General features: G+C 52.5%; 1 protein-coding gene across 2 annotated transcripts in view; it reads right to left on the bottom strand.

Moving 5' to 3' along the window:
• Positions 1-10,534, bottom strand: part of HDAC7 (histone deacetylase 7) — a 35,989-nt gene extending 25,455 nt beyond the window's left edge. For both annotated transcript variants that reach the window (XM_063074756.1, XM_063074757.1), the window contains exon 1: positions 10,396-10,534. In XM_063074756.1, the coding sequence (XP_062930826.1) occupies positions 10,396-10,414 (19 nt within the window). In that variant the 5' untranslated portion in view covers positions 10,415-10,534. The remainder of the gene's footprint in view (positions 1-10,395) is intronic.
• Between the last annotated feature and the right edge of the window lie 10,956 nt (positions 10,535-21,490).

Genomic DNA, 21,490 nt, shown 5'->3' with positions numbered 1-21,490 from the left:
GATCCTCTATTCCACCCCCTTGGACTCTCTTCACGGAGGGAGACCTGGCTGGATCTTGAGGCAGGAGGAGCTGGGACATTCTGAGTTGCCTGTGGCTGTCGGTTCCTGGTCCTGGCACTCTCTGGAGAGATGTAAGTTCCTCTGGCAAAGAAAAGCAGGGATCCTCCAAGCCCTGCCCACCTTCCAGGGTCTCTGAGACCACCATTCAGCCTTCCCTGCAGGCCCACCGTGATGGGGAAGGCACAGCTACTTCCTGGTGGCAGGCCTGGAGAGCCCGCATCCACTTCCTGTCAGCTCAGCCTGCTCCTGCACTGCCCTGCCCACTTAGGGAATTCCTCAGCAGGCAGACTCCCGGGTCCACACTACTCTAGGATTTCTCAGGTCCTGAAAGCCCTCAAAGATGCGAGTTCCACACTTGCCCTCACTCCTCTGCTCCAGTATCTCCAATTCCTGAGACAGGAAGTTCACCATGATGTCTAACCACGAACTTTCCTATCATTAGCAAAACATCCTGAGCAGGCAAGATTTGAGGCCCCACCTGTAATATGGGGTTACGAGTTTGGGTCGGCTTCTACCTTGGTCTATTCCCTCCCCCAAGCCCCCAGTGCCTCACTGAGACCAGCTGCTCCCTCTTAGCAGCCAGTCCAAGCCAGTCTTTCTCAAGGGCCAGCGCTTGCCCCAACAGGAAGCATAGTCACCACCCCGGGGCCGCCTCTGAGGGCGGCTCCTTCTCCCCACTTAGGTCTTGCAACTCCTGGGCCCTTCTCAGCCAGGCCCTGCCTCTCTGTGTGCCCCACTCTTGCCTGCCCACCAGCTCTGCCTCTCCCAGTGCACAGCGAGCTGGGAGATGGGCCTTTTTCAGCTGCTCTCGCCTGCACCACCCACAAGGCCATTCAACTCATTCCTGAGACTGCTGGGGAAAATTTTAAGCTATAATATTAATTATATTATTCTAGTTACTAATCACTTATATTAATAATGATCAACACCATGTGTTTTGCTTACTATGGGTGGTTACCGTGCTGAGCATTTTATTTGCACTAGCTCATGCAGTCCTCACAACAGCCCTGTATGAGAGATACTGTTATTATCCTCCTTTTACAAATGAGGAAAACTGAGGCTTAGAGAGGTTAAGAAAACTGGCCAAGGTCACACCGATGGAAAGTGAGGCTGCTGGGACTCTAGCACCTAAGCTCGTAACCAGTACACTGGCATGTGCAGCTAGTTCAGCCCACCTCCTAGTAGGTGGTGAGGTGAGGTCACTGAGAAGACACAGGACGGTGTGGTCCCAGGGTGTGACTCAGCGTCAGCATGTTCCCACAAAGTGTGCTGTGCTCCATCAAAAAACATTAACAATAACAAAAATAAAAACAGAGATAAGAGTCTTTGCCTCATGTCCGTCACATGCCTTTGGTCTCCAGGAGGCACCCTCCCCACCATCTTCCTTTCCTTTTTCATTATATTTGTTCTCTGCTTTTTAAATGTACATTTTGCCATTTTATTGTGTTTCCTATAAGCTGCCTCTAGCAGGGTATAACTAAACAAGCAAACCTCTCAGGGCTGCTGTGGAAGATCAAAGGCTGTGTGAGCACTCTGGAAACTGTCAAGCTCTGTACAAAATGCAGGTTGCATAACCAGAGCAAGTCACCCGCAGAGTGGGTACTCAGGAGTGAATTCCCTTGGGAGGAGATGGGTGTGTGTGTGTCCCCCCCCCCCCACCAGGCTTCACACAGGGGCAGACCTCAGGCAAGTGGAAGGGGTAGAGACACACTAGTGCAGCGAGCACCCACCTTCAGAACAGGCTCCTAGAGACTAGGACCACAGCAAACAGCCATCAAGCACCCCTGGACCTGGGGCAGAGGATAGCACAAGCCACTATGGAGACCTTGGCCTGTGGGTAGGGCACTCAGTAAGAACTAAGCAAACCGAGCCATCTTGGATATAGTAGGTGAATAGCAACAGGCTTCAATGCTGGCATTCACAGGTATGCCACATTAATATCAATGACAATAAATATCTCAGAGGTCCCTATCCCAGTCATGCCTTAGTATCCCCCTCCTTTTGCCTGTTATTTTGGAAGGTGGCATATATCTAGTGGGCAGATTCTACAGGTGACCTGATTCCCTTCTGTAGCCAAGGCTGCCCTTAAGACTTGGTCAGCAGGGGTTTTCCCAGATCACAAATCCAGGCAGCATGCTTACACAGCCTTTAGGGACGCACGGTCCTGGGCACTGATTTGGACAAACCAGCTGTAAGAACAACTTCTGGCCAACTGGGAATTCGAAGAGATGAAAATTTACTATAATGGAAGGTGATAATCACTTACTGAAAAAACAGCATATGCAGTATGACCTCATTTTAGTGAAAAGTACAACATATAAAGGCATGTAAGGAAACGGAAAGCTGTGCATTTATGGCAGTGATTTCTGACTGATGGGTCTGTAATGTTTTTTATTTTTAAATTTTTGCTGGTCTGTATTGTCTGATTATCTGCAATGTGTATGAACTGCCTCTGTGATAATAAAGCAATATACACACATGCACACACACACAAAAGTTGGGACAGCCCATTGATAGCAAAGTCAAGATGCGACCTCAGGTTCCCATGAGAACCAGGTCACAGGACTTTCGTCACCTCCACGTATTTTTGGACCCCATGTCCTCTAAGGTTCTGGGTTATCTACAACCTAGTCACACTGAGGGCCTAGCACAGGGCTGGGCACAAAGTCAGAACTGACTTAATGAATGCCTGTCGACTGAATAATGATTCTTTCCTGAAAAAAATGCCTCATGCCTCTTCCAGGGCCGTGGTACTGGGAAGACTCACTGCTGACATCACTGACCTGCCCACCCCTCCTCTGCCTCATGTTCCTCTTAAGAGCTGCCAGGGAGGGACTAAAATAAAGGTCACCCTAGCAGATGCTGGCAAGGTACTCCACATTGGGGCCATCAGGGTGGCCACATTCCAGACCCTCCCGAGGTTGGCATGGGGGTCCCTCCCAAGGGCCAGCTGGCTTTGAGACCCTGGGGCTAAGCCCCACTGCCCTGCCCCACTGGTGAGGCTGGGGAAAGTAGAGTGAAAGAGAGAAGCAGGGGTCCACCCTGTGACTTCTGGCTATAGACTCCCGCTGTTCCAGGCCCTTATGGGTGGAGGAATCTGGAACAGGGAATTTGGCCTGGTTTTTTTCTGTGAACTGGGGCTGGGCCCAGTTTCTGTTCTTCATGTCTTCAACATTCCCTATCCCTGACCTTCAAAAATATGAACAATAACATTAATAATAATGATGAATATTCAGTGTGCACTGACTTCATACCAGGCATGGAGCTAACTTTACTCATATTGTTTCCTTTAATCTTCATAGCAACTCCATGAGATTGAAACTATCACTATTTTTACATTACAGATGAAGAAACTGAGGCACAGAGAGCAATGTGCCCAAGGTCACACTTAGATGTCTGCAGGAGATTCTGCCAAGGTCATTCTATCCTTCCCTCTGTGTCCTTACATGAAGGGCTTCCCACTGGCTTCGCAATGGGCACAGTAGGGTCTAAGGTGATAATAACATCTTTAGGGTGCTTTAGAGCCCACCAAGTATTTACATAATACATAGTAGAAAACTCCCACTTAAAATCTGACTAGGAATTTCCTGGTTTTGATACTACACTACAGTTATATAAGATGTCACCACTGAGGGAAACTTGGTGGGTCACGGGACTCAATGTACTACTTGCGCAAATTCTTGTGACTCTACCATTATTTAAAAATAAAAAGTTAAAAAAATAAAATAAAATTTGACTATGGAACCAAGACTTAGAGCCCTCAGCATCCTTGCACAGGGTCCCACAGCCATTCCCCTCTGGGATTCAAACCCAGGTCTTTGGTCTCAGAATGGCATATTTCTTCCCGCATATCACACAATCCCCCTGGCTGAACTCTCAAGAAGGCCCTGAAGGCCTAGAAGGAAAAGTCCCAATCTCCTTTAGCTCTGGACCCCTGAGGATGAAGGCTGGGCTCAGCCCCTTGCCCAGTGGGGGCAGGGGTGCTGTGCCAGCACCTCATCAGCATCTCCACCATGACTCACTACCGGGACCCAGGGGAAACACAGCCCTGTGCTGCGGGCAAACATTGCCAGCCGCCTGCCCCACCTCCAGCTCCCCGCCTCCACATTTGCTAACCTAACCGAAACAAGGCTGCTGCTATTTTTAACCCTCCAGCTCCCCCTTGACTGGGGCTCCCCCCTTCACCCCTCCACCTCCTGCCCCATCCGGGTGCCACCAGCCTGTCATTCTGAGAGCAGTTCTACAACCTGAACGCCCCGGAGGGCGCAGCGAATGCCCCGGACATGCAACTTTGTGGGGCAAGCAAAACAAGACGGTTACAGCCCAGTCACCAAATTCCCCCACCCCGGACTCTTTCCGAACCTGTAACTCCCAGCCTGCCCCACTTCTCCCTGCCATCCTGGGGGCTGGGGGAGGGGGGAATGGCACTTCTCGGGTTGGGGGTCACCACAGGAGCCAGAGCCAGACTCCTTGTAGTGGGCTTTCAGGGAGCTAATCTGAACTAAAGGGGAAGAAGGTTCTCCTCATTATCCCCAGGGCATGAGGCTGGCCCTAAGGACCCAAGGTTTCTAACCATCAGGGTTTCCAATCCCTGCAGGCAACACGGGGGTGGGGAGTGGGGGGGAGGAAGTAATGTGGAGACAGGGTGGGAAGGTGGGGAGGTGGGGATGGTGAGTTTAGTCCAGGGCTCTCCTCATTAGAAGTCCCCTGCCCATCCTGCTGTGCCAGCCACGGAGCCTGGACAGGGATGGTCTGGGAGGCACACAGAGGGCACTGGGCAGCCTGAAGAGGCCTGGGATGGAATGACAGCCTTGGCAACGGGTGCGGGAGGGAAACAGACTGGCCTCTCCTCTTACTTGAGGGCTCCTTGAATACTCAGGAAAGTACCACACCTTCCTGCAGCCCAAAGCTCTGGGTCTCCCAGGGAAAACCTTCCACGAAGAAGAGGTTAGAGGTGAGAGGGTCTACAGGCTGCTGACCTAGAGCAGGAACTTAACGCTCAAGTTGCTGGTGTGAAAGTTAACCTCCTGACAGAGGGGTGAAAGGGTGGGGCTGCAGGTGGACCAGAGGAGGGCATTTCCTTCTAGCTAATGTAGAGCAGGTGGCTTGAACAGACCCATTGGCCCCTCTGGTCTCACAGTCTCACCCAGTTTGGGGAGCAGATTCCTAGGGCCCAGGAGAGGCTCCGAAAAGCCCAGCCAAAAGGCCATCTGGGCTCAGGTCTCTCCTGTCCTGAGCCCTGCTCGGCAAGCCTCAGCCCTCTCTGGAGACCTGTCCTCTCTGGTCCCAGCCCTTCTTTCTGGTTCTGTCCTCTCTTTCAGGGCCCAGGTCCTCTCTAAGCCTTGACCCCCTCTCTCCTAGGTGATTCCTAAGCCAGGTAAATAAATCCCAGTGGCCACAGAGGCAGCCAGGCTAGACCCAGAGGGGAGGGACTTGGCAGTGGTTCCCTGGGTGAGGAGATGGGGAGGAAGGGAATAGGGTGGGAAGAAGGTGAAGAAGGAGAGTCAGGAATGGGGTGGTGCTTGAGAGCTCCTGCAGAGAGGCTGCCTCCTTCCCCACATTCAATATGGCCACAGGACCCTGGACTCAGCCCCACGAAAGAAACAGTCTGTTCCTTGATTTTAGCCCTGTTCAGCTCCCCATCGGCCAACCTTTGGGGGCAGCCTGAGGAGAGGAAACTCTGCTGTTGTCTATGCCATGTGAGAGCCCGGCGATTCAGCTCCAATCCTCAGCCAGTGCTCAGCCCCCACCTGGATCCAGGTAGTTCACAAGCATGGCTCAGAAGGCTCCAAGGGCTCACTTCCAGTCTGGGGGGTGACAGAAGGCGTCAAAGTCACCTGCTTAGGCAGGCCTATCCTGGCCACCCTACCTAAGGAAGTCCCACCTTGTTATTCTCTGTTGCTGCACCCAGTTCATTTCCTTCTTAGGGCTTATGACAATGTAACTAGTCATACACACTCACTCATTCCTTTACTTAATGGTACTGTTTGTCTCCTCCAGTAGAGTTGAAGTTCCCTGAGGTCAGATGTGTGCCTAGGTGTCCCTTGCATATCTGTGCCTGATGCCTGGCACACAACCTGGCTCAGCAAGTGTCCCATCAATGACTGGCTCAGTAAATGGGGCTCCCCAGTTGCCAAAATGACATTTGACAGTTCCTGGATTCCCCAAGGAGTAGGAAGCAGGATGTAACAGGAAGACCATGGTCAGGAAGGCTGGGACCTCAGGGGAAATGTCAGCCCTAGTCAGAGCCAGCGTCTGCACCAGCCCCATCTGGTCCACTTCATCACCCTGAGTGTGGACGCGTGCGTGCGCACACACAGAGGGTGCAGAGGTGAGCACTAAGCCCTGGACAGGTCTTAGAAGGCTTGAGTTTTGTCTTGGTTCTTCTCTTTTTTTTTTGGCAGTTGGCTGGTGCAGGGATTGAATCCTGGACCTTGGTGTTATTGGCACCACGTTCTAACCAAGTGAGCTAACCGCCAGCCCCCTTGTTCTTCCTGTTAACAGTCCTGTGACGTCAGACAAACTACATACCTTCTACAGGTAACACTCTTCTCAAATGAAAAAATGAAGAGGTTGGCCCAAATCAGTGGTCCCCGAATACGGCTTTGCACCAGAATCACCTGAAGAGCATGTTAAAATCCAGATCCCCAGGTCCCACCCTGCAGATTCTGACTGAGTCAGTCTGGAATGGGGCCTGAGGATCTTTATTTTTAACTCATTTCCCAGGTGACTTTGAAGGAAATGGTCTAAGAACTGGGATTTGAGGACCACAAATAAGATGGACTTCTATGAAAAAGCCAGTCCTGCACAGGTATCCATCCCCCTCCCACATGTCCATGGACTCCATCTACCCCACGCAGAGCCCTCAACTGCAAAGGGGCACACTCCACAGATGGTGTACATCTGTCCTTTATGTGCACATACTCCCAAAACATCCAACACTGCGCCACTACATGCATCACAAATTGCCACAGAACCACGAAGACTACGTACACAGCCTAGGGACACATGTATGGACACCCACCACACAGCTAGTGTGCAGAAACACACCTCACACGGAGACCCACACTAAGCAGACGCTATCCGGAATTTATTTTGCCTCTGGGAACTGGTCCAGGACCAAAGGAGCTATGCTCTGTTGATGAAAACATCCCTCTGCCTCTGCCTCTGCCACCCCCACCCCCAGCCCTTGTCCCAGGGAGCATGCTGTCCGCCTCCCCCTTGTTGCAGGGAGGGCTGTTGGAGGAGGGCAGTGGGGAGATGGGATGAGGGCAGGAGGAGGCCGAGGCCAGCAACTCAGGGTGCTCGGAGCCCTCCCTAAAGTCCAGCACTCCCTCTTTCCCTTCCCCTGACCCCCAGGAGATGCCAAAGGGCCTCCACTGGCCCCTACAATGGTGCTTTCTCAGGCCACTCGCCTGGATGCCCAGGCCCACCAGGTCCTAGGGAGCCAAAAGGGTTAGTGAGGTGGCTAGATCTGGGGACTCCTAATACTCAGACCTCTGAGGAAAGGGCTGTCTGGGGGAACCTTCCTGCAGCCCTTAGGCCTGGGGCCCCCAGGGAAGGTTACCACAGAAACAGGGGAAAACATTACAAGGAAACACAATACCCGGCAGGGTCACCTGCTGACCAGGCTTCCTGCTGTGCTGCCCACCCCCCATCTCAGTACCCTCACAGCCTCCTTCTCCAGTCTCAGCCAGGGCCTCCTCACCCGTGCTCTCTATCCTGCCTCCCCTGGGTTGGGGGAAGCAGCCTTAAGCAGAAACTCTGCCCCTCTGTGGTTCCAAACAACAACATCAGGAATGGCCCAGAGCTGAGCCCACCACTCCTAGTCCCTACCAACCCCCCCACCACAGGAAATCAAAGCTTCCTGCCCCAGAGGAAGTGCCCCATCTACTGAATAAATCCAACACACATAAACACACTGGCCCTTCCCCAGACTCAGGTCTTACGCTGGTCCTGCTTCCAGCAACACCCAGCAGCCTCCTAGAACCCCCCAGGCCCAAGTCTGACTGAGGACAAGCCAGGGCCAAGGTGTTCAGGGAAGGCCAGGGGAATGGGCACTGGCAGAGTTATAAGGCCTGATTCAGCCCCTCGGCCTGCCATTCCCTGGCTGGGTGACCCTGGGCCTTGCATTAGCTCATCTTCTCTCAGGCCCCTGCCAACTTCAAAATTACCAGCTCTTAATGAAAGGCCAGGAGAAGGAAGACAAAGAGGAGGTGGGGGGTTACACAGGCTCTGTCTTCAGGCAAGCATGTCTTGTAGGCAAGCATGCCTACGGCCACCAGAGCATCCACATTCCCCACCCCCATCCCACGTGAGTTTCTCCCTTGCACAAGGGTTTTATATCAAAACTGAGAAAGTTCCAATTCTCATGCCCAGAAGCCACCAAGGACTAAAGTGGAGGTCCATTATCCCTAAGGGAAGTGGGGGGGGGCATAATAACCCCCACACTGGACACTGATTCATCTCTTTATAGTCAGCTTCTCCTGTTCTGTGCTCTGGGACATGCACTTGGAATTTTCTCCCCATTTTATTGATGCAGAAATTGAGCTTCAACATCAAAGTGGAGTGACTAGCTTAGAAGTGCAACTTTCCCTGCCTCAGGGTCCCAGCATAAGATCTGGTGGCCAGAGAGACACCCACCTAATAGGCTTGAGATAAGGGACACGGATGCCTCAGGAGAACACCACCCCTGGACCATTCTAGGTGCAACACCAAGAGACTGTTCTGAGCTTGACCTTGGGCCTGGCCCTGCCAGGCAGGATAGACATAAGGAAACTTAAAGGCAGGGGATGAGTCCCAGTAGGTCCAGGATCTGGTTCCAGTCTAGGTTCACTGGGTACAACACAGTGGGACTATTCTGTGCCTTAATTTCCCTTAGAAGTGACAGCAGAGAAAAAGAAAATTGCTTAATAATTGAGGTGGTAGAGGGAACCGAAAGCAAGGAGTGAGGAGAATAAAACATTAAGCAATGAGGAGCTAAGAGATGGTCTGCAGAAGCTGGAGAAGGGCCTGGGAAGGTCTAAGGGGTTGGCATGAGGAGAGAAATATGCCTAAGCAACCTTTGGGTCCCTGTTGGGGAGAAATGGGCCACCAAAGTGCCTCATTAAAGGGAGGGACCTGAGTCACAGTCTCCTTTCTTCCAGCCCAGTGGCTGAACAGAGGTCTTGAGGAAGGTCTCCATGGGTCCAGATGCAAGTCTGAGGAATAGGCTGATGAGTCCAGCTGTTGAGCTCCCAGCAGGGCTGCTGAAGGCCAATGCCCTATTCTCACCATAGAAACAGGCAGGCAGCCCAGGGCCTCAAGCAGATGTCGAATGGGGGGTGTGGGGAGGGACAGTTAGCAGCAAGACACCCAGTGTCCAGATGCAGGGGGAGGCCTCTGTGTAAGCAGGACAGCCAGCAGGGACAGGGAATGAAGAGCATCGATGGCTGGCCAGGTCTGACACAAACGAGCAGCCAGAGGGGAGGAAATGGGGGTGAGGGCACTGGGTGGCCTACCGGCCCCACAGGGCTCTCTCCCAGTCCACGGGCCTAGACTTTGGTCGTGAGAACCCAGCTCAGCTGCCACATTTGCCAGATTTGCCACCTGCTCTCACACTCCCCAGCACTAACAGACCCCAGGCCTGGGGGCACACATCCTGTCCCCCACCCCTCAGTACACAGCCTGCGGTCCCCACCTTCCCGCGCCCCTGCCGGCACCGCCCCGTACAGCTCATTTGGGCACAGGTGTCTCTTCACCCTGATGGGTGAGCTTGGGTGGGGGGCGATACTCAGGGAAACCTCCTCGCCCAGGACCCCTCCGGGGACCGCTCCCCCCACCGAAGGATCCGAGTAGGGCCCTGCCCGGTTCCACGGGATGAGGGCGCTGATGTCCAGCCCCACAAGCCGGCCCCAACTCAGTGGGTCCTGCCCTTTGCCCTCGCGCTTCCAAACCTTCCGCCCCGGAGCACCGCCCCCTCCCCGGGCCGCGGCGGCCGTCCCTCCCTCCCCGGTCCCCGCGGGTCCTCCCCGGGAATGGGGGTGATGGAACGCCGGGCCCGCGCACCGGCGGCCCGGGGCCTCCAACTCCCTCCCTCGGGCCTGTCGCTGCCCCGGAGCGGACGGATGTGGGGGCCCCGCGGGAGGCCCGAGCCCTCCGGCCCCGGAACCAGCCCCGGCCGGGAGCTTGTCCGAGCCCCGCGGAGCTGGGCGCGGTCGGCGGGCTCACACCGGGCCAGGCCCGCGGGCTGGCCGGAGCCCGAACCGGAGCCGGAGCCGGAGCCCGGGCGGGCGGCGCTGGGTGCCGCGGGCAGGGCGGTGCGGGCGGGGCGGGGGGCGGCCGCCCAGTACTCACCAGAGCCGGGGCCGTGCATCCAGGGGCCGGGGCCCTCAGAGCGGGGGACTCATGGCGGGGCGGGGGACTGGGGCGCCGGCCTCACATCCCCCAAGTCGCCGGAGGCTGCAGAGCGACTGTGAGACGGCGAGAGGAAGGGAGGGGGCCGGGAGGGGGAGGGCCCTGGCAGCCCGGCCGGCCGGGTAGGATGACAATGGAAGGAAATGCTTTATCTGAGTCTGAGAGCGGGCCAAGGGGGAGGGGAGGGAGGGGGCAGGCGCTCGCGGCCCGGGGACACACCACCCGGCAGACACTGCTCGGCGCGGCGCGCAGGCGGCCCGCAGACACCGCGCGCGGCGGGATCGCGGCGGGGCGCGGTGACCGCCGGGAGGCAGCCCGAACCCGGAACGCGGGACGCGGCCCCCCAGCCCCAGCCGCCGCGCCGCACTCCGACCCGCGCACAATTCCCGGAAACCCGGGTACCTGAGCGCACGCACCCTTGCATACACAGCGTACACGAGCGTGCATCCATGTTTACACAGGGGCAGACTCATTTCCACAGCCACACACTTCGGGGAGGGACCCTACACACACGTACAGCCAGCAAACAGCCACACATAGGAACAGTGGACACGCGTGGAGTCCCATGTCCCAGGCAAGAAATCCCAGACGGACCACCTCCCCCACCCCCCAGCCCCAGCGCGACTTGCCTCAGGAAAGTTACAGGATCTGATTTGAATCACTGCCCAGCCCCCTCCCCCTTACTCCATCCCCTCCCCCCCATGCCTGCTGAGGGGAACAGAAGGGTCCAGCCTGTTCCTATTAAAAGAAAAAGGGGATGGGGGTGGTGCGGATTTTGAAAGTTTTCTTTTTTTAAAGAAATTTCTCAAGGGATTTCCTTCCCTCCTCTCCTCTTCCTCTCTTCCTCCTATTTCTCTCCCTCCACAACTCCCCCCCCCTCTTTTTACCCTCCCGGTCCCTATGAGTCAAACTTCAGCAATGTGCCCAGTGTCCCCCAGTGCATTACAGCGGATCACAGAAATGTTCCAGTCTGTGAGTCGGAATGCAGCCGCCTCCAGCCCTCCCTCAGCTAATAAACTCAGCTCAGGGCCGGCTTTGCGCAGCGCCCCCAACTACCCCCCCCCCCTCTTTAGCTGGAGAAGGTCAGAATCAGAGGTCAGGGGCTAAGGACCTCACCATTGCACTTCCTGGCCTAGCTTGTCAGCATTGTCCGCCTCGGGCAATCTGCTGGGTGAGAAACACAGCCGCTCTGGGACTGGGAGAGGTCCACAACCCAGCAACACTGGGCTCTCCTGTAATGTGAGGAGCCACCACTGGAAAGCAGGGAGCAGCTTCCCTCTGACACCACTACCTCCCTCAATCCTAGGAACCCTCAGAGTCTACAGAAGGAGAAATTGAGTCAGACCCAGAGGCAGAGCATGTCAGATTGGAAGCAAGAGTCCGCAGTAACCTTAGAGGGTTTGGGCATGCCGAGGGCGAATTTGGAGCATGGAGTCCTTGTTCTCACAGGCATAGCTCAGGCCTCACACCTGTTGCTACCTGGGCTATTTAGACTTCCCACTTCAGTCCCCTTCCTTATCCCAGTGCTCACTGAACAGGCAGATCCAATCCCTCTGCTCTTGTTACTTTATCCTCACTCCTTTCCTGGCATCCAAGCCCTCCTACAATATGGTACTGCACTACATACACACATCCGTGCCCAGAGCCTCCTGCTACTTAGTGCTCAAGAATATTTGTTGCTATTATTACAATTATTTCAGCCAGGCTGAGCTACTAGCTGCTCCCTATCATGTCCTCATATTTTCCCACTCCCTTGCCTTGGGTCATAATGTTCCCTCCAGAATGAATGTCCTCCCCAGACTCTTTCTCCTCCTGTTGAAATCTCTCCAATCCTCAAGACCCACAGCCTATACCACCTCCTGCAGGAGGCTTTCCCTGATTCTCCTGGCCAGAGGGATTTGTTCCTCCCCTTAAAGGACCCCACTGCAGCACTGTGTTGGTCTTTCTCTGTGCATTGACCTTTACCCACCTCGTGTGCTTGTCTCAACTCTCTTCTTTCTTTCCCGAGAGCATCCGAGAGTGGATATTCCCTGAGCCCAGCTACTGCCTTAGTCATGGGTGCACTTCTTGTAGTGCTTACACAGAATTTAAACTCAGTGTGGGTTACTTGTTGAATTGGGACAGATGTTCATGGCCTTCATAGACCAGCCTCTAGCTGGACGCCCCCAATACACACTTTTGCCCTATATCTACCTATACTGACTCTGCAAGACACGTGCTCTTCCACCTCAGTTATGTTGCCTCTAGCCCCAACTTCCAAACCAGACCACCCTCCTTCCAAATCCCTCCTTGATGCCAACAGTCTCCAGAAAAACCACTTGTTTGCTGCAGACCCCCAGCCCTCTCCCCTGCTGCTTCCCTCCTCTAGCTCCACAATGTCCCTCGTACACAAACCCCTAGCTCTCCTTTAGCCATATCCGTGCTGAAGTCAGGCCCTTGCTTGCTCATTTCTACCATGTACATTGCTCATGTATTAGTGAGTCTTCTTTATCTTTTTGATCTGATCACTGAGTTCTGAGTGATCTGAACAAAGAGGGTGTCTCTGCCTTTCTGTTCCCACCAGTGCCCAGCATGTGGCTTTCTACACACAAAAAGACTCTGCCCCCAAAATATAGAAAGACAGAATGTGCCGCCTGCATCTGGGAAGCTGGACAGTGTCCCTCCTCCGCTTGCCAGATTTACTTACTCTTCCATCAGCCCCCGCCCCACAGCAGGGTCTTAAACCAGTTTCTAAGTCACATGTCCCTGCTGGGATACGTTAGAGAGCCTCCAGGAACCCTTAGAGACATGAGACAGAAAAATGCAAGCTACCTCTTTCTCCTCTACGCTGGTTACCATGGGAAGCATTTTTAAAAGGCTCTTGAGCCCAGGCCTCTCACAGCCTGCTCGGCTGAACACCTAGCAGGAGGACTGGCCTCAGAGGACTTACCTTGGCTTCTGAGACTTCCCTGGAGTCTCTGGCCAGCACGAAACCTGAGGGCACCCCCTCTGCTTCCAGCTGGGGCTCTGGGCCTACTTGACCTTTTCTTCTCCTTTTCCTCTCCTTCTTTCTTAGTTACCTGCCTTTTACTGACTGTTTACCATGTAGCAGCCCTTGCTATCTCCCCTTGACAAACATTAGATCATTTATTCTTAACAATAATCCTTGTTATGCGCATGAGTAAAGCATGGCCCATAAAGGTTAAGAAACCTGACCAAAGTTGCACAACTAGTAAGTGAGAGGCTGTTCATTCATTCAACAAATATTATTGGTTGCCTATTTGTGCCAGGCTTCAAAGCTCCCGAAAACCATCTAGTCTAAACCTCAGGGTTCTGAGATCACTCCTGTCCCAGCCTTCTCGATGTGGTGGCCGCAGACACCATCTTTCCTCCATCCTGCACTTATTCTCACACACTCCCCACCAAGCCAATCAGAAAGTGCTCATTCCCCAAGGCCTTGGTGAGATCTCAATGGACAGCAAGTGCGTCGGGTTGGGTTGCACCTTGCGTTCCACTTCCTGGACCTGAGATCAAATGCCAGTTCATAGGGTTGGGGACTTTCAGATTAATAGGGGAGGTTAGGTCCTCAACACCAAATAAAGGGTTTGTGGGACCAGATGTGAGAAGTGGAAGGAAGGAAAGATCATTTAGGATTTATTAAGCATCTTCTAACTATCATGTGCTGTTCAAGGCCCTTTCACTTATATCTCATTATTATCCCCATTATTTTAGTGAGCAAACTAAAGCTCAGAAATACAAAATGATTTGCTCAAGGCCACAGAGCCAATAAGTGAATTAATCTCAAGTGTGTCTGATTCAGAGCCTGTGCAAGTTCTCCTAGCAGGTCAAAACAGTAGAAAAGCTAAAGCCAGATTCTTCTGCTCCACTGTAGCCTGGTTACTTGCGGTCCTAGTTGATCTATGCATGTCATTCCAGATGCCAAGTTTCCTGCCTCACTGGGCCCAGCCATGTGGTCTCACTCCTGGTTCTTACCTTTCTCTGTTGCATTGCACAAGCAGGCTCAAAGGAGCTATGTAAATATTCTGGGTAGGTTTGGGAGTGTGTGGCTCTGGGGTGCAGGCAGGCAGAACCCCATCTAGGATTTCAGGGTCTGAGACAAGAGGCACTACATCCTTCTGGGCCAGAATTGAATCAATAAATCAGGAAGAGGCTGCAGCATGGCTATGAGTCCAGATGGCTTAGGTTGGGAGGGGAGATAACTGTGGGGACTGTGGCAGGTGTAGAGAACTAAGCAAGTCCTTTCTCTGTTCCCCCACCTGCCTCCAGAATCAACAAAGGTGATGTGGTTTCCCCTGTGGTCTGTTGCCCTACACACCTGCAGTTCTGAGTATATGTGTATGTATCTATCTGCCAACAATGTGGTTGGGGGACACAAGGAGAAAGCACTGGGACAGGATGGGGAGGGGCAGGAAGCCAAAGACAGGCTCTCCCCAACCCCAAGACAAAGAAAACACAATGAATGCAAAATATGGCAGTGGCCACCTCTTGACTACTCCAGGTCCTCAGCCAGGAGCATAAGAAGAGAGCTGGAAGAGAGACATTACAGGTATCAGGACCCTGGGCGAGGAGTCTGGGAGCTTGAGTTCTAGACACAGTTCTGCTGTTAACTTCCTGGGTCATACCTTTCCTGGTCTCGTCTTAGATCATATGAATAAGATATGTAAAAGTTTGTACCACTGTTTTAGAATTATTTTCTTGATAGTGTAAGAAATATTACAGGGGGCTGACCAATTAGCTCAGGTGGTTACAGCATGGTGTTATAACACTGAGGTCAAGGGATTGGATCCCCATACCAGCCAGCCACCCCTCTCCGTCCCCCCGAAAAAAGAAAGAATTATAACAATTGCTTACTCTAACCCCTGGATACACAACACACACACACACACACACACGCACACACACACACACAGATGTAAAGAACATTAAAGACAAAAACAAAAACACAGCCCTTGCCCTCCAATTGATCACAATACGTTGAGGGAACAAACAAAACAAACACATGAAATACTTGTAAGCCTCTTACAAAGCCAAATATTTTAAAAATCTCACTATCTATGTGATCTTGGCCAAGTCATAACCTCTCGGGGCCTCAGTTTTCTCATCTACGGAATGAGGAGCCTGATTTAGATCTTCACTACTTATTTTTCTGAGTCTAAAGCAGTTTTCCGATTTTGTAATTGCAAGTGTAAACAAGTCCATCACAGAGGAAAGGCCTGAGCAGAACAGGGCAGAACACAGCCTGAATGGAGTCAGCGGGTGTCGAACTGGGTTTTGAAGGAACCCAGAAATGTGAATCAGTGTGGGGAGTGAGGACAGGGGTGACATTCCAGGTAGGGAGAATGGCATGTGCCAGGAGGGTGAGGCCAGGAAGGAGAGGTTGCAACAGATTAGTGAGGCTCAAGAATGAGGTTGGCAGGATTGGAGGGAGCCTGGGAAGGAAGTCGGGGAAAGGGAGGTAGAAGGGGCAGTCCCCAGGGCCGAGCCGCTAAGAGGGGAAAGTGGGGGAGTCCGGGGGGGTGGGGGGGAGAGACTCTCTTGGCCCCAGAAGTCAGTGCCAAAGCCCATCTAGCCAAACTCCACCCAGGAGAAAGGGGAAGCAAGGTCCCCTTGCCAAAAGGCCCCACCCTCCAGGGGACGTCCTTCCCTCCCTTCCCTCCTTTCCCAGCCACACTCCCAGCCCTGAGGTAAGCAAGGACCCTCTTAGGCCAGAGCCTTGTTCATTGCAGAAACAAACAGATGGGGGCACCACCACATCCTCCCCTAACAAGAATGCCAGCAGCAAAATAATAATAATGATGATGATGATGATGAAATAAACTACCCAACACCCGCCCTCTGATAAAGCCCCACAGCAGCAAAACCTTGTGATATGGCCATTCCATGGACTAGACTTTTTGCTCCCAAGAGCTGCAAGTGATTTATGAGATTATCTTGTCTACAGAATCCCCCAAACCTGATACTATATCAAAACCGCTTAAGAGAACCTGTGAAAAACAGATTCCTGGGCCCCATCACAGACCCAGTGAGACTCTGAGGGGGCCGGGTGGCACCCAGGGAATCCTAAGGTGTGGTTAAGTTTGGGACTCGCCATTCTAATCCAAACTACTCCCTTCACAGATGAGGAAACTGAGGACACAAGAAGGAAATATCGAGCCAGAAACCACAGGGTTAATCAGTGCTGGGGGCAGGCAGAAAACTGGGGCCTCCCAGCTTCTAGGTCAGTGCTCCTTCCACAGCCCGCACTGTCCAGCCCGGAGATGCCTGTGCCAGCAGAGATTACGGTCAGGGAGGCAGCCACTGGGCCATACTCTAATCAGGAGCGAGAAGAAATTCATCTGAGTTGCAAAATGCCTTTCTGCAGCCAGCTCACGATTACTCGCTCCAGTGAGCTCCTGCAGGGACGCTGTGGTCCACCCACTGGCAGGCTGGAGGCTTGGCCCCACCATATCCCCCAGCATGACCCTCTGTGGCCCCAACAGCTCTATCGACAGGAGAGCAGGATCCCACTTCACTATAAAATCTCAGTGGTTCCTCTTTGGAGGCATGAACCTCTGGCCCCAGAATCTCTGGGAGAGACCGTTGAGAAGGTCGTGGCCTAAGGACAATAACCTCCCTTCCCCTAGGAGTGTCTTTCAGGGTGGGTTTGGATTATGCCCCGTGTGACAGAGGAGTGAAGGCAGGAAAGGGAGCAATGAGCTGGGGTGAGGGTGAAATGGCGTGGAGGGTGGCAAAGCTGGGAGGTGAGTGGGGGTGTCCTTGCTCGAGACTTGAAATACCCCACCCATGTATGATCACCATCATGCTCCTTTTCTTCAGCTCGTGGTTATGAAGCATCTGCTCTGTACCAGGTACTGTGCCAGGCTCTCGAGCACAGAGGCAAAATAAGCCATGGTCCCTATCCTTGAGGAATTCATCACCTCCTGGGGAACGGGATACAGCCTAAGGAAAGAACCTGGAGGGGAGAAAACAGCCAGATGAGGGACTCGAACAACTTGTGCAGCAAAGAGACAGTGGGGTTCACAGAGTCATTCAAGTTCCAAGTTGGAAGGGACCTGACAGATCTTCTGGCCATTGTGGGTTGGGACAATGGTTCTGCTCTTGCTTGCTCCCTCTGTGCTGGGTATCTGAGGAAGTCTAAAACAGTGATTCTCAAGGTCTCTGGCCAGATCCTTCCCTCCAGCTCAGCTTGCATGCCTAGAGGACAGAGGAGGCAGAGGGACAGCTGCAGACAACATGCCTCTTCCCCTAGGGCAGCCCCTGAGGCCTGGGCTCCAGGGCAGTCCACACTGAGCTTTCAAGTGACTGTTGGAAAACATGTAGAGGAATGGACAAGGGGAGATGGTGGTGTATTGTGGCTAAGAGCAAGGATTTAGAAAAAGGCCGCTAGGGCTGGAGTTTGTCACTTCCCCACTGCGTGATCTCAGGTTATTTAACCTGGAAGAGGCTTGGTTTCCTCATCTGCAAACTAGGGTATGAAGTGCCTACCATATTAGGGTTGCTGGGAGGACTGATGAGATTGGGACATGAAGTGCTTAGCACAGTGCCTGAAGCACACTGGGCTCTGGGAAGGGCAGAGCTCGAGTGCATTAGTAATAGACGAAAGACAGTGGCCTGTCTCTTGTCTCTCTCTAAGCATGTTTTTCCCTACAAATTAAGTTTCAGAATGAGCACTGACCTAATTTATGCACATGAATCCAATCAGGTCTATAGCCCAAGCTGCCTTTCTAGGGTGTACAGTGTAGGTTGGCCAGGCTACAGGATTGGGAAAATAGGTGCTGCCTTCCCCACCCCTTCTGAGATACTCGGGTGTTGTCTAAGAGTTGAGGGGAGCCTGGGCCAGGCTGCAGGGAGTGCCATACAGACAGCAGAAAGGGCCTGGCCTTCTCTCTCAAATCCTGGCACTGCACATCTGGAGTGATCTGCACATCTGGCTGCATCCCTAGGGCAATGGCCACAGCTGCTGACATTTGAGGGAGGAGAGATCCAGCTCCTCAGCCAGGGCCTGGGGGGCTATAAATAACTAGCTAAGAGGTCCAGGGGACGACGTTGACCTTTGGGGGGTGGGAGCTGCTGGCAACTTACCCCTCCCCCCTTGGGTCCAGAGCCAGAGTTTTAGCAAAACAGGAAGAGGCAGCAGCAGCTTCTGGGAAAGTAGGAGTGGCTCCCCTTCCCCCACTTGCCTGGGGCTTTCGGATCCCAGCCAGGACCTGGGAGAGGTGGAGTCATCTAAGCAAGGAGAGGGCGGGGCAGACCCATGCAGACTGGGCCCTGCTCCGGTGCCCTCCTGTGGCTCAGCTCTGGCACAGGAAAGGGAGAATGAGACAGAGGAGATGGGCAGCCCGATGGGGTGTGTCTGCCATCTCCAGCCCCCTCCTGTTCCCTTTCTGTCCCTTATCACTGGGACAATAGGATGAACAGGCATTAGAAATGCAGCAGACCCAGACAGTGTGCCTGGAGGCCCAAGGTCAAGTTGAACACACCTCCATCTCTCATCCCCCCCACCCTCCAGCCTACATGTGGACTGAGCCTAAGCCCAGGTGGGTGGGAGAGAAGGCTTTAGATGGAGGAAGGATACCTCCAGGCTTCTTGAGAGGGGTCCAGGGCCTGGCCCAAGTAGAATAATGGAGAACCTTACAATGAACTTTTTTTTTTTTTTTTTGGCAGCTGGCCAGTATGGGTATTCAAACCCTTGACCTTGGTGTTATAACATCACACTCTAACCAATGAACTATTGAGGTGAGGAGACCTAGAGCCCTGGATGGTCTTGGGTGGCTGTTTTTCTGGAATAACAGGACATCTATAGGGACCAGTTCAGAATAGCTTAGCCCCAGCACAGAGGGCCTCATGAAGTCAAGGACTGAAGGAATCATCCAGGAGATGTTGCATTGCTTTGCTTTGCCCTAGGGAAGGCTAGCCTCTGAGAATCTGTCCTTTGGTGTCTATTTAGAGACACCTGGTTGGAGCTTCAGCTGGTCCACAACTCCAGTGGGGTCTGGGTCTATATCTGCTATGGCCTGTCAGTGTCTTCTCAGGCTCAATTCTCATTAGCCACATTTCAAGTGCTCAATAGCCATGTTTCACCTGCTGGGAGGGTGTAGACCAGCACTGTCCAGTAGAAACAGAATGTGAGCCCCACGGATAACTTTAAATTTTCTAGTAGCCACACCAAAAAAGGTAAAAACAAATAGATGAAATTAATTCAAATAGTATATTTATTTAACCTAATTCATTTAAAATATCATTTTAGCATGCCGTTAAAATTAAAAACTATTAGTGAGATCTTTTACATTCTTTTTGCATACAAAGTCTTTGAAACCCAGTGTGTATTTTATACTTACAGCACATTTCAATTCTGACTAGCCATATTTCAAGTGCTCAACAGCTACATGTGGCTAGTTGCTACTGTACAGACAACACAGGTTTAGATGACTTGTAGCTTAACCTCTTCTTTACCCCTTCCAGTCCATTGCTGGGGGAGAGGCTCAGGAGGCGGAGGAGGAAGCTGTTGAGGTCACTGTTGAGGGACAGTGGCCACCCACTTTAGCTTTCAAACGTCTATCTCTAGACCTGGAATCAGTTCTAGTATACAGGCAGGCAAGGAGACTGAGTCACTGAGCAGCATCTCCCTAACAATTGGTCTTCTTCTCCCCTTTCCAGCCTTCTTCCTCTGAGCTGAAGGTTGATAGACTCCTATTTCCACTTAAGGTGTGTTACCTTCCTCTTTCTGAAAGGACGAGTCCACACCAGTTGACGATCTACCGGAGAGAGCCCGTTTATTAGGCAGCACACACACACACAGATATAGGGCTTTAAGGGGAAAGCTGATTGGCTTAAAATACAATCCCTACTTAGCATACCGCATGGAGTTTGGGGGGGAGCTGATTGGTGTGTAATTCGCCGGCGGGAATGAGAATACGGAAGAGAAGGGCAACCAGCACCATGATGGGGTGTGGCCGAGAAGGGCTTATGTGATTGGGGTGTGATCCCTTGGGGCATTTGGGTCCCTACACTTTCCCCTTCCCAAATCAACCCAAAACCCAGATATTCAGGTAGCAGAGTTAGGGAATATGGGACGAGAAGCAAATTTAGAGGGAAACACGGAACTGAGCTGAGGGCAGGTGAAGTTTGATGTGCTAAAAGGACAATTGGGGGCCAGCCCTGGTTCACTTGGGAGAGCGTGGTGCTGACCACACCAAGTCAAGGGTTAAGATCCTCTTACCGGTCATCTTTTAAAATAAATAAATAAATAAATAAATAAAGGGACAATTGGAGAGATGTTGAGTGGACAGTTGCTATCTGGAGCTCAGAAGAGGAGGGAAGGACAGATAGATATCTGGAATTATCAATGAGAGATGAAGCTGCAGGAGTGAATGAGACTCCACAAGAGCAGGGGAGAAGAGAGATCAGGGAAGGGAAGAGGATAAGGCAAGAGGAGGGAAAAGGGCTAAACACAGAAACCTGACCAAACAAAGATTTCACATGCACAGCAGAGTGGACGCTGGAGAGGGAGGCTGAGAGGCAGCAGTCAGAGATTTAAATGAAGCAAAAGGAAGTGTTGTTGTGTCAGAATCGAAGTGGAAGAGGATGTCAGGAAGGAGAGATTTGCACTCCCTGGCAATTGGTGATGCTTTAAAATCACTCTTTTTAGAGAGCTCACACAAATTGATAGGAAGCAGTGAAACTGTAGTAGAATAAAGTTCAAAGCACAGAAACAGACTCTTCAGGGAAAAAGGAAACACAGCTAATAAGCCAAGGTGGGGAATGTTCAACCTGACTGTAATCAAAGCAATGCCAATGAAAACAAGATAAGGTAGACGCCATCTTCAAGCATGATGAAAGCGTGGTGAAGTGTGCGTGGTGGAACTTCTTACTGAATTTGGCAATATCTAGTAAGAGCTATAATATTACCTTTTGGCTCAATAACCCCACCCAGTGCACCCTAATCTAGATTTCTATATCCAAAACTGGGTGCAAAATGATGTTCCCATCACACTATTTATACTATGGAAAATTAGAAACAATTTGACAGCCTACA

The sequence above is a fragment of the Cynocephalus volans genome, chromosome 12 (genome assembly GCF_027409185.1).
Source record: "Cynocephalus volans isolate mCynVol1 chromosome 12, mCynVol1.pri, whole genome shotgun sequence".
In the NCBI taxonomy this organism is placed as follows: domain Eukaryota; kingdom Metazoa; phylum Chordata; class Mammalia; order Dermoptera; family Cynocephalidae; genus Cynocephalus; species Cynocephalus volans.
This window is presented reverse-complemented; position numbering and strand designations above follow the sequence as displayed.